Source organism: Barbus barbus (genome assembly GCF_936440315.1).
Source record: "Barbus barbus genome assembly, chromosome: 4".
Taxonomy (NCBI): Eukaryota; Metazoa; Chordata; class Actinopteri; order Cypriniformes; family Cyprinidae; genus Barbus; species Barbus barbus.
The window spans coordinates 37094001-37108482 of NC_136732.1; the positions used below are offsets into that span (position 1 = coordinate 37094001).

Consider the following 14482-nt stretch of genomic DNA (forward strand, 5'->3'; position numbering starts at 1 on the left):
GGATATAATTAGGCAATCATGTGGATTAATGCATGTGTCATCACTGAGATTATACTGTCTGTCTGTGTCTGTGTGTGTGTGTGTGTGTGTGCGTGTAATGCATCAAGCTGCATCAAATCAACGTGTCAGCAAAAAAACTATATAAAAATAGTCTATATGACTGATTTTACTTAAAAATAAAATCAAAATAAAAAATAAAGTAAACAAAATATTTTAAAATATAAATAAATACATACATGAATTAAATTTAAATAAAATAATATAATTTTAAATATAAATAAATTTGAACAATCTAAATAAAATATAATTTTATATAAAAAAATGCTAATAAGAAATTGTTTTAAATCGAAATAAATTAAATATATTCAATATTTTAAACAAAAAATGAAAATAAAATCAAATAAATGTGAAATATAAATAAAATAAATCCATTAAACAATCTAAATAATAATAATAAAATTAAAACACATTGAAAATGTTAAATTATTTTAAAAATAGCTAAAATAAAAAAATAAATATAAAATAAATGCATGAAACATTTTAAATAAATAACTTAATAAAATAAATGAAATACAATAGAAATAGAAAGTAAAACAAAAATACAAATTTCAATGAAATCATTTTAAAATTATCCTTAAAAAATACCAAATAATATATTAAATATGATACTGTATATTGTGACTGGCAATAATATATTTATCATCTTCGAAATCCTACAAAACTGTTTTATAAAGACAGTAAGTGCCCCAAAGCCTTCTTTTATGTGAATGTGATCGGATGCGGCCTGACAGCATCATGACACTCGGACGAAAGGTCAAGAGGTGGAAGGGCTGCACAGATGAAACACTAGAGGCCCTTCAGGCTTTCACTGAAGATACAGATCCATACACACAATGTGCTGGAGTCCCTGTGGGAATAACAGAGAGGAGACTGTGGGCTGTCTTCAGCATCAGCAGACGAGCCGTCTCTCTCTCTCTCGCTCTACAGTAACTGCATCTTGAGCAAACACTCAATGAGTTCAGCACTAATGAAACTTTCCTGAGTGCTGCATGAACGTAAATTATTAGCAGCTGAGAGCTCAAGAGCTGCTGCTCGAATCAATGAATGTGAAAAGCATTCAGGTTTAACATTCAGATTAAATCAGAAATCTGTATAACTGAAAAGCTTATTGTGACTAAAAACTGCCCACTTACTGACTGTGAAGTGAATCTGTTTTGCTGTTTTAGTGCAGGTAAATATAAAATGCCAGCACCGGAAGACAAATTATATATTATTTTATATTTCATATATGAATTATATTGCTGTGCTTAGTGTCTTTATAAAACATCTTAATTAAATCTTAAATAATCGCAATATATATTATTTATTGACATTTATTTTACATTTTTCAATCAAGTTTTAATTATTAGTTTATTCTCTTTTAAACATACAGAATAACGCAGACAAACAATCAGCTACAACAACAGTGGAAGACAAAACAAGAAGAATTTTTTTTAAAAAATAATTTTTTTTTTTTTATTATTTTATTGTATTTTTTGATTGTTGCTTATATGGCTTATAATAGCTTTGTTATGCTTATTTAAAAAAAAAAACAACAACAGTTTTTATTGCTTTAAATGTATTGCCAATCACGATATACAATATATGATTTGCCTTATTTATTTTTAATTTTTCTATTTATTTAATTTTACTACTTAAAAATTTATTTTTTTTACTACTGAATAATTTGAGTGAATTTTAATTTAAATGCAATTAGTTTTACTTTAGTTTTACTTTATTATATATATGGCTTTATTATCAATCACAATATAAAATATCATTTTATAATTTTTTTTATAATCTTATTTACATTTTTGAAAAATGTACTTGTTTAGTTTCTATATATATATATATATATATATATATATATATATATATATATATATATATATATATATATATATATAGAGAGAGAGAGAGAGAGAGAGAGAGAGAGAGAGAGAGAGAGAGAGAGATATTTATGAATGAAATTTCAGTCCATCCAGAAGTTACTAATAATAATTAGGTGCTAATTATTTTTCATGCACACAACTGTATACATACAGTTCTTGCTATTAGGTCCCTCAAATAGACATATATCTGCCAACTATAGCGAACCTCATAAACTTTGACAAATCCAATGTTTTTATCCTCGAAAGCGTTCATAGTATCGACCCGGTTCCTCATAAACACGGCTTTTGCTTCCACACACTGATAAAAATCATTTGCTCGCTCTTACTCCTGAAAAGTTGCATAAAATCACTCATTCGGATCAGAGATCAGCAGATCGTATTTCCAGTTCAGTGTGCAGTATGGATTCACTAACAGACCGTGGGCAGAGGATGGAAAATGGATCACAAAAAATGAAATATTGACTGTTTAGGTGCAAAAAAAAAAGTGGGCCTAAAATGATTAAATAATGTACAATTTCTCTCCAAACGCACTGTAAACTTCTAGGACAATAACACAACACAAACCCTCCCCTCTATAAAAACAGCCCCAGATATTGTTTACACTGCTGTCATCTATCAGTTTGAGCATTGAGAGTGTCTTGCAGCGTCTCAGCTCTCAGAGAGAAGAATGAATCACGTTTTGCATTTATTTTCTGGACATCTTCACATGTGACAGTTCTGTGCCACACGCCATACAAGAGAGGCTCATTTAAAATCCATGTATTCTGTTAAATAGTGTATTATCGTCTGCTGCAGATCACACATGCTGGAACAAGCTCATCAATTAAACATATGAATGCAGTATGACTGAGGATGTGAGCAGTAGATGCCAAGCTGTGCCCGCAGCAGTCCAGCACTGAACCTTAACACTGTATGACTGCTACAAAACTCACCAGTCCCTTACTGGATGCTCAGATGCTAGTGCGTCAGTTTAGATATATATACTCGGGGTCACTCACCAAGGCTGCAATTATTTGATAAAAATACAGTAAAATCAGCAATATTGTGAAATATCTTTACGATTTAATAAAGCTGTTTTCTATGTGAATATATGTTAGAATGTAATTTATTGCTGTGATCAAAGCTGAATTTTCAGCATCATTACTCCAGTCTTCAGCCATTTATAATACCTAATAAGTTCAGACACTGATATTATTGTCTGTAATTTTGTATAAATTCCACTTTCTTGGGCTGCAGAACTACTCAAAGAACTATATAGAAATATAGAGATAACAGCCATCATAAATATGCACATACGTACATGAATATGCATTGTTATGCACTCTTTGATGTCTTTGCAGAGATATTTTACCACAAGGAGTTATTTGATTTGGCTCATTCTTTTCATTACTAAGTGCTCTGTGAGGACAAACAAACCTATTTCCAATGTGTTAAGGAAAAAGTTCACCCACGACTGAAAATTATTACCAATGGATGCAATGGGTGCCGTCAGAATGAGAGTCCAAACAACTGACAAAAACATCACAATAATCCACACCACTCCAGTCCATCAGTTAATGTCTTGTGAAGCGAAAACCTGTGTGTTTGTAAAAAACAAATCCATAACTAAGATGTTTTTAACTTCAGACCGTTGCTTCTGAATAAAATAATCCATAATACTGCTTCCTCCAGTGAAAAATTTGTCTCATCTGAATCAGGAGAGAAATCTGCACAGATCAAGCACTGTTTACATGCCAAAACAGTCAAATATGTGGCTGGATTTTGATGTGAGAAACAACAGGAGATGGACTTTTTTTACTAGAGGAAGTGTTATTATGGACTATGGACTCGTTTTTTTGTTTTTTACCCAGATACAAAGTAAAAAACATCATGATGGATTTGTTTCTCACAAGCACACAGCTTTTCTCGTCACAACACGCTAATTGTTGGACTGGAGTGGTGTAGATTACTTGTGGATTATTGTGATGTTTTTATCAGCTGTTTGGACTCTCATTCTGACGGCACCCATTCACTGCAGAGCATCCATTGATGAGCAAGTGAAGTAACATTTCTCCAAATCTGATGAAGATACAAATTCTTCTACATCTTGAACAGCTTGAGAATGAGTTTTTTTTTTAGCAAATTTTCTTTTTTTTTCATAAACACATTGGTGAGAGGTTTGTTTGTCCTCACTATGCCTCACTATTCCTTTAACTAGAATTCTGAGTTACCATGGTAACCTAGAATCATTTAAAACCACCTCATCATTCAGAACTTCCTCATTCCAGTTCTAGAAGCCCAGATGTGTCTCGTCCTGATCAAATATCTGCTGGAACGAGCTGTCTGTGCCAGATGGAGTCTCCGGTGTGTATTTCAGCTTTTTATAGCAGAAACAGAGAAACTGTCATGAACGGCATCTCACAAAACTTGCAGGAAGAGTCTGTCCTATTTCTATCTGTTCAAAGATTTAAACAGCTGAATTGTTTATGCTTGACATAATTACAGTATCTATTTGCCTAAATGATGCCAGAACAGTTTTGTCTTGTTGCATAAAACAACTAGATACTGTTTAAAGAAAACATAACAGTGATGCTTGATTTTAAAAACACCATTAATACAAAGTAAAACTGGGTTAACCCTATAAAGCCAACTGTATATTTGATACACACATTATTAAGGCCTTGAAAACATGATAAGCATCGTCAAAAATTTGCTGAAAATCCTGTTGTCTGATTGATAGTTTAGACTTTATTAGCAAGTAAAAGGCCTTTTAGTATAATTGTACAAACGTCCAGATTCAGCTCGTGCTTCATATGTGTTTTTGCGGTGAAATCTTTACTTTCACTGTTCCTCAGGCAAGGAATGATCTTCCCAAAGCTCGAAAACATCTAAAATCTGAATAAAATAAGGTATTTTTCCTCCATATTCTCACTATACTTTATGAGCCAAAAAAGCCTGAAGAATCAAATATGATACTCAACAAAAAACACACATGCAAAGATTTTTCTGGTCTAATGGTTCAGTAAATTCTTCGACTGTTATTTAATGTCAGGCTTTCCCGGGTTAAACCCCTCAGGGTTGCACATGAGGGCGGACAGATGGAGATGGACGTGTCCCATATGTCTGCGGGTGACACCTCACGTCCTCTCAGCATCTCTTCACATCATCTCGCACTGTAATTCATGATTTACACAATCTTACCACAACAAGATCATATATCTCTATCAGATGTTAAAAATGTACACATTTCAGGTTTATGGCAAACCAGTAGTGATCTACCGCATTAACTACAGTAACAACTGTCATCCAGCAGGTCAGACTAGTTCAGTATGTCATCTAGCAGTCATATCTTCATCCTGGCAAACCGTCACACGTCGAACAGGCAAAACCGCATTTGAATGGAAGAAACAGGCATGTCACGCTGACACAGTGAAAATATTCACCTCTGAATGATTACCCTGCTCACATACCGTTTGCATGGTATCACTGTATTTTCATTGTACTTTTTATTAGTCACTGGTTCTAACAACTAGTACTAGTAACTAGCCATCAGGAAACATTCTCAGAGCGTTCTGGTAAAGTTATGAGCAAACATTCTTCCAGTAGCGTTAGAATAGAATAGAATATTCGCTCAAAGTTATCTGCTCTTTATTAATGTTCTCAAAACATTCAAACTTAAAAAATCTAAAAACGTTATTCACACATTGTTAATTGATCGATTTTTTTCCTGAAAGGTTTTATTTTTGTTTATGTTATTATTTTTGCCAGAAATAATAAAACCGAACGTTCCCTTAACGTTCATATAATGACGAAAAACATTTTACGTTCAGGGAACATTCAGAAATAACAATTTTAGAACTTAATGCAAGAAAAAAAATATTTTGTTAGCTAAATATCTTTTTTACAAAAAGTAGCCTATACTGTGGTAGTACCATTGTACAGAGATGACAATACAAAAATATAAATACTGATTGAATATGAATAACATATTCATGTAACATGGTATTGACAAGGAACTTCAACATATTATCAATATATTATGTGCAAAAAAACATGGTATTAGCATGATCATATTTTTTAAAGAGTTGTCCCTGCTGAGAAAGCAATAGATTCCATCACAGAATTTGTAATGGTTTTACTGGTTATAATAGGAACTGTAGGCTATTGGCTTTCCTGGAAACTGTGATGTAGAGCCCTGCGCGGGACTGTTTTCTTCATCCCGCTCCCGCCCGCGCCCGCCGAATTTCTGACCATTACCGCCCGCTCCCGCAACGTGTGTGTTACACTCCCACCCGCTCCCGCAATATGTATGTCCACTCCCGCCCGCACCCGCAAAACTCTGAGAATTTATTCCCGCACGATAATAGAGATGCATTGATTTTGTGTCTTCTCCCATCCCGCAGGAAAAAAAGAAACGTATTGTATTGCTATTATTAAAGAGATTCGTGTTTGTTTCTTTCCCTGACCTGCATGTATTCTGACGCACTGGTAGGGAAGATGAATATAGCCTGGGCTATCGGGGACATCTAAAACGCTTAGGCTACCGCGCGTTTCTTTAGACTTCAAGTACTTTGATTTTGTTGACAATGACATCATGTCGCTAGGCTACCTCCCGATCCCGCAGTGTTTTTTTTTAGCCGCCCATTCCCGCCCGCAGCAAAGTTCAAACCGCCCGCTCCCGCGAGATTTGCGTTGGGTCCCGCGGGACCCGGCGGGTCCCAATCCCAATGCAGCCCTCTACTGTGATGGACCCTGTGGGTCTCTAATTGGTGGCCTTCTATTGGTGGCTTGTTAAATCCAATGGAATATGTCAGAAAACACACTGCAGGAAACCATTTTAATACATTATAATATATTTAATATCGATATTTGTTGCTTTCCTGTAGCTCCAATAGTAGAGCATGGCGCTAGCAACGCAAAGGTCATGGGTTCGATTCCCAGAGAAAGCAAAAGCTGATCAAATGTAAAAACTGTAACTTGAATGCAATGTAAGGCGCTTTGGATAAAAGCGTCTGCTAAATGCATAAATGTAAATGTGGAAACCAAAGTTTGTTCCAAAGTGTTATCGAAGACGCTCATAAAAGACACAATTTCACCTGTCTATTGAGTGAACGAGAGTTTGAACTCTGTATTAAGTTGGTTTCTCACCGTGCTTGTGTTCCAGACGCCGCGCGGTGTTGATGGCGCACGCCCACCGTTCCGCCTCGCGCAGGCTCGCGTCCTCATCGCTTTCCTCCGTACCGAGCGCGAGCCGAAAGCGCCGTTCGTCCCTCTGGCGCACCGGACCCGAGGCCATCCAGCGGCGCCGGTACGCGTAGAAATACACGCAGAGCTGCGCGCCCTGCTCCTCGCGCTCGCCCCGGTGCGCGCGACTCCCCAGGCAGTCGCGCAGGTCCAGGTGCTCCGGCGGTGAAGCGCAGCTGATCCTCTGGACCGTCAGGCAGCTGTCCGACAGAGTCAACGCGACTGTGAGCCGTCCGGTGTCCGCGAACAAACCGTGCATGCGCGCGCCGTTCCGCTGACGCGTCGCGTCCGGTTCATCCATCCCGCGACGGGACGGTGCTGCAGTGAGTACGTGCCGCGGGACGCTCGTTAAACACATGCGTGTGTGTGTGTGTGTGTGTCATATCTCATATCTCTCCCTAGTGACGGAAGAACGGCATGACATTAAAATAATGGAGGCAAAGGGCGTGACACTCAGGACAGGACACTCCTGAGATGTGATTAACTAACAAACGCTGTGTGAGGAGGACTGGGATCCCTGAAGAACTTCAAAGAATAGCATGACCATGTGTGAATGAATAAAACACTTTTACCTGCCGTGGTACATATCCAAAAAAACAAACAAACAAGCAAGATTACTAATCAGAATTACTATTGATAACTAAAACTAAAAAAAATTATTAAAAAAGTGGAAAAATGCTTTACATGAAACAAACATTAACTGAAATAAAGTTAAATAAAAAGTGAAATAGATAATAATAAAGACGAGATAATAAAAAAAAATACAAAAGCATTTAAAATTATTAAAACTAATGAAAGAAATAAAAATGATTAAAACTAACTAAAATCCAAACTAAAAAACTCATTTTAAAAAAGGTGGAAAAATGTGTTACTTGAAACAAACGTTAACTGAAAGACTATAGATAATTTAAAAAGTAATAAAAAATTACAAAAAAATATATATATATATTAAAACTAATGAAAAGAATCTTTAGAACTAAAATACAAACTAAAAAACTAATTTACAATATTAATAAAATTATAAAAGCATAGCAATGATGCTACAACAATACTGGTACATATTCAAAAAAGAAGAAAAAAAATCACAGTATTACCATTATAGGCTATATATATAAAAAAATAGTACAACTAAACAAATTCCACCTTTTTTTTTTTTTTCTTTTTTTTTACGTTTTAATGTTTTGAGAACATTAAAAAAAAGAGCAGATAACTTTGAGCGAATATTCTATTCTATTCTAACGCTACTGGAAGAATGTTTGCTCATAACTTTGCCAGAACGCTCTGAGAATGTTTCCTGATGGCTAGTTACTAGTACTAGTTGTTAGAACTCGCTTTAACCAGTGACTAATAAAAAGTACAATGAAAATACAGTGATATCTGGCCCTTGTCTGTCATGGCCTCCTAATAATCCCCATACACAAGATTGGCTCCATGACTCTCTCTCCTCTCCACCTGTAGCATCATTCATTCATTCAAAAAATATGTATGTATAAAATACATTTTCCAGAAATGCCTTTGGTTTTTACGCATAAAACCCAAGACACTGCATGATTTCCAGCTGTCCCAGATGAAAGATTTGAACCAGCTTCCAGAAGAGATCAGATGTGCTAAAACATTAGCCACATTTAAATCAAGACTCAAAACTCATCCGTTTAACTGTGCATTTGTTGAATGAGCACTGTGCTATATGTCCGAACTGACTGCAATACATTTTATGTATAATCATTTTCTTTAAATTTATTTTAAATCAATTTCTATATCATTTTAAAATTCCTTGTTTTTATTATTTTTATTTCCATGTTTTTATTGATTTTAATGTCTATTTCACTTTCTTTTATGTAAAGCACTTTGAATTACCACTGTGTATGAAATGTGCTATATAAATAAACTTGCCTTGCCTTTCCTTACTGTTCCACAAAATAAAACTCAATAAACAGTTGTTAACAAAAAAGATTGGATAAGTAAACATGAAAAATAAATACAGTAATTAGAAAACCAGACAGACTTTGTTTGACACGTAAAACTTAGATTTTATGAAATGTACATTTACAGGCCATAAGTATCCACTATATGTCTCCATATGACTACTGCATATCATTTAAAGGTGAATTGGAAAAAAAAAATCTTAAATGTATATCTGCTGAGAAGTGTAAATGCAGTTTTGTGAGTATTTTACTCGTTTATTTTTCCTTTTGTGTTTGATTCAAGGTTTTATGGAACTACAAATGATGTGTGAGTAAAATAAAAGGTATTTCAAATTTTAAAAATAAATGATAATAATAATTGTCCTGATGGTGATGTCTGAACTCTTTTCCAGCATAAACAACTGTGATCAGAAAGTGACTAAAGAAGTGTTGCACTGTCTCTCTTTACCTGGAATATGCCAACAAAACAAGTACTCCAAGGACTCGACAAGATATGTAGACCAGCACAAGAGTGTGTGAAAACAGCAAGGGACAGTGAGACTATAACATTTACAATGAGGCACAAGTGGAGAACAATAAAAGACCAATCAACACATGATTTACATGCAGTTTGTGAGAATACAGTGCAAAAAGACTGCCTTAAGTGTTATAATAAATGACATTCAACATTTCCACAGATGTAAATCTTCTTAAAAACACTAAACACGCTTAAACACTCTTGTAGAGTGAGTGAGTAAAATCTGACTTTTGCTCTGAATCCATCTAAAAGTTTTTTTAAAGTAAAGGTCTTGACTGCTGCATGAAATACATAGGATATTTCTGATCAGAATTATAAGATAATATTACATTTTGTAATATAAAATAATTTTTAATATTGTTAAACATCCTTCTTTAAAAGGCAAGTTACTTGACTAAATAATCCATAAAACCAAGACACATTTTCTTTTAACAGCTTGCCTATATACACTATATTGCCAAAAGTGTTGGGACACCCCCTTCTTTAGAACAGAAAAAGGCACTTCCAAAACTGTGGCAACAAAGATGGAAGCATAATTCATGTAATTAAAAATTGTATTTCCATCTCTGTTGCAACAGTTTTGGACGTGTCTAAAATGACTGTACCCATATACAAGTCATTGGTGTTTGGTGATGAGTTTTCGGCTCAAGGTCTGCATATAAATTCACACTAGAAGTGTTAAACTGGGATTAGGACTTTGTTTTATGCAGACCGGTCAAGTTCTTTTTTTTTTAAAGTAAAAAAAAAAAAGTAAAGTCGTGACGTATTGTCAAGTATGGTGACCCAAACTCGAAATTGGTGCTCTGCGTTTAACCCATCCAAGTGCACACACACAGCAGTGAGTAGTGAACAAATGCACACACACACACACACACACACACACACACACACACACACACACACACACACACACACACACACACACACACACACACACACACACACACACACACACACACACACACACACACACACACACACACACACACACACACCCGGAGCAGTGGGCAGCCATTTATGCTGCGGCGCCCGGGGAGCAGTTGGGGGTTCGGTGCCTTGCTCAAGGGCACCTCAGTCGTGGTATTGAGAGTGGAGAGAGCGCTGTACATTCACTCCCCCCACCTACAATCCCTGCCGGCCGGGGACTCGAACCCGCAACCTTTCGATTACGAGTCCGACTCTCTAACCATTAGGCCACGACTTCCCCGTCCTTCCACACTGACTGAATCAATCATTTCTTTTTGAACCTTGTCTTATACACAGAGGCACTGCCATGTTAGAATAGAAAAGGGTCCTGTCCAAACTGTTGCTATAAAATTAGAAGCACACAATTCCCTAAAATATCATTATATGCTTAAACATTAAGATTTGTACTCATGGAAATGACTAAAGTAGTCAAACCTGTTGACAATATAGTGTACATGACTAGACAGTAACTGAACCTTCAGTCTATGTAAACAGCTTTGTGGGAAGGGCAGATCTTGTTGATGACGCCCTCAATTTTGCAAAGTGTGTCACAGCTGAAATACTCCTCAATCATCAGCATTTACTGGACAACAGACTTGACTGTCTCTCTTCTGAGAACTGTGAAAACATTGCTGGACACTTATAATACACTGAAGTTTGCATGATTGTCTGTGTGTTTCTAGAGGAAAGACAAGGTAAGGCCTCTAGTTCAGTTCTTTTGGTATTATACAAATTAACATTTTATATGTAAAATATATGGCTTAACAGCAGAAAGATTTAAAGATATGTGTGCACTTGGATGGGTTAAATGCAGAGCACAAATTCCGAGTATGGGACATACTTGGCCACACGTCACTTCAAGCTTCTAAGTGGAAAAATAAACTGTTAGCAAATAATTGTGTAGGATAGGACTATTTCTCCTGCTTATCTGAACATATGCAAATGCTGACAGAACCAATCAATCCTAGAGAGGGTACATTGCTGACGCCTCGCTCACAGAGCTTGTTCAAATAGGGCTGCATTTCCCAAAAGCATCAGAAGCAGAGATAGATTTTTAGAATCATAGACTAGCACTACCAGCATGGAGTTCACCCAGACACTTGTGCTTCCGTGCATATACACATGCTTAAAAATAAAGGTGCTCAAATGGTTCTTCACAGCGATGCCATAGAATAACCATTTTTGGTTCCACAAAGAATCATTCGTCCATCTCTTTCTTCTCTTTCTTAATCTGAAGAACCTTCTTTCACCACAAAGAACCTTTTGAGAAACAGAAAGGTTCTTCAGATGTTAAAGGGGTCATCGGATGCAAAATTAACTTAAGTTGTTTGAACATAAATGTGTGTTAGAAGTGTGTGTACACATCCATCCTATAATGAAAAAAATACACCCACCCCCGGTTTCACAGACAAGGCTTAAACCTAGTCCTAGACTAAAATGTAAATCTGAGCTGTTTCAACTGAAAGAAATTTGCACTGACTGATCTTAAAACATGTCAGTGTCTTTGTTTTGTCTTAAGATGCACAACAGTAATGTTTTTTTCTAAGGCATGTTTATAAAAATTACTTAAATGTCCTAATTGAACTATGGCCTAATCCTGGTTTAGGCTAAACCCTGTCTATGAAACCGGGCCCCAGTGTTTTTTTTTTAAATCCCTATTTTAAAATCCCCTTTTTCAAATCAGGCTGTTCTGAGAGTCCTGCCAGAATTACATAGTTCTGTACAGGCCCCTCCCACGATAGTTGATTGACAAGACCGTCTTACCTTAGACCCGCCCTGAGTGAGCTGTCACCAGTCGTCTCTGGTGCAGGAAAGACAAGGGCCGTTTCTCAATATGCGTACTTGTCTGTACTTGTGTTCTTGTGGACTTGTGAAACGTCATCAGTCGCTGCCCAAGTACTGTTCCAATTCAAAGTTCACATCTAGCCAAGTCCAGTTCAAATGCCCGGATGTGTTCTTGATCCGCCCCTTTTACCGAGGATGCATCGAGAGGTGACTTGTGCGGACTTGATACGGGCCATAACCCAGAATTCAGTTCGGACCGTTTTTTCCCGCTTTTTTTAATTTAAATTGTAGCTGAGTGGGTTTATTGCTAGATTGTTCTTAATGAAAAGAGGCAGTTGTTTCCACATATTTTATTTTATTTTAAACGACGTAAATATAAATCACAGTAGGTAATCTTACCTGAACCACATATTAATGTTTAATAGTTTTTAAAATAAAAAAGAGGCAGTTGTTTAATATCATATTAAATTTCATTATAAATATAAAGTGAAAATAATCAGAGTAGGTACACATTAGTTTTTAGTATACTAATATAATTCATATATTGAAAATAAAAAGTTAATTCAAGTAAAGCATGCAGGCCTATTGCATGCTGAGTGACGCTATCAAGTACGCTTCGAACTTGGCAAGTCCAAACTCGAAAGGACGGAAGTCCAGACTCTGCGAACTTGGTATTGATAAACGGCCAAGATGTCTCCGATTGAGCGATTGAGGTGTTTTGTTGTTGGATGTAATAATGAATATAGCAGTCGTCATTTACTCCCGACATCTGAGCTGCTGAAGACGCAGAGGATTAACGTTAGTTTCATTTTGAAGGGAATGCGCCGATCCCGTTCTGCCTAAAAGCGTCTATGTTTGCATTTATCATTCGTGATCCAGCTTCATCTACAGAAGAAGTGAGTATAAGGGTTTTTTATGAATCTTTGCAAATCGCCTTTCCTAATAATATGCTAGTTAGCCAGTTACGCGGCTAAAGTAAACAGTACTGCTCGTCACCACACGGAAGAGAGGGGCGGGGTCAGCAAAGCTCATTAGCATTTTATGCAACATGGACTAGAATGGCTTGCTAAAAACAGAGCTGATTTTTACAGGGTAAATAAGGTGTTATTTACACTACCATTGAGAAATTGTAAACAAAGTATGTTATAGACTTTTTATTAAGACCCTAAAGAATCATATGAACTTGTGGAAAATGGGCATTCGATGACCCCTTTAAATAAAACATTTGCAATGGTTTTTAAAAGCTGTTTTAAAGCATGTTTTAGTCCGAGTTTTTGTTACATTTGTACAATTTTGACCAGCAGGTGTCACTAGCATGTGATGTTTCGAGCGCTTCGAAACAGTCTATCATTTAGCAAAGCAGTTGGTTCAATTGATTTGAAGCTTCGAAAAGGTTCATTTCTCCCATCACTACTATTTAGTTTATCCACAAGGTAGAAGGGATACAGCTCCGACCGGAAACTAAAAATGTAATGTAATTTTCCACTACACAACATTCACAACCATCAGATTGTTTGTCTACACCTACCCCAACACTAAACCTACCCCTTACAATAATGCAAAAATAATAATTATTGTTGTGTAGTGTGACAGAAATTGCGCTGTATTGATGTGCGCATGCCCAGTAGCCGCAGCTGTATCCCTTCTAGCCTTAAGGTCACACACTGCATTACACACTGAATCCGAAATTTGAGTTTTTCGTTTTTTTCATATTTGTCATCCTTTCCTATCAAAATGCATGCTACAGATGCGAAAACGCAGAAAATCGAACCTGATCCGAATTTTTTATGACGGATGAAAGTTTCGGAGGCAGTGTGTAAACATGACCGACACCATATGAGGTCGCATTTATTTTTTCGCTGTGTGAAAATTTCAGACTCAGTGTGCAATGGCCTTTAACCCAGAACAATAGATATTGACGAGACGTGTGAGGCAATTAAAAGATACCTGCAACTCTAGTTTACACCAGTATAAAGACATTTTAATCACTCATTACGTTTGGAGTAAAAAAGTGCAGGCACTACACAAGGATCAAGTTTCGAGTGTGCATGTGTCGATCACCATTGTGCATGCACGCTATCAAATGAAGTATATTCTGAAAGGCTGTGTGTAAAATAAAAATGAAGCACACTTTT

The 14482-nt window shown here is 36.3% G+C and overlaps 1 protein-coding gene across 1 annotated transcript in view; it reads right to left on the reverse strand.

Annotated features, from left to right (window-relative positions):
* LOC306863045 (sphingosine kinase 1-like) overlaps positions 1–7554 on the reverse strand; it is a 27449-nt gene extending 19895 nt beyond the window's left edge. The window contains exon 1 of the mRNA XM_079406204.1: positions 7059–7554. Coding sequence (XP_079262330.1) covers positions 7059–7512 — 454 coding nt within the window. The 5' untranslated portion in view covers positions 7513–7554. The remainder of the gene's footprint in view (positions 1–7058) is intronic.
* Between the last annotated feature and the right edge of the window lie 6928 nt (positions 7555–14482).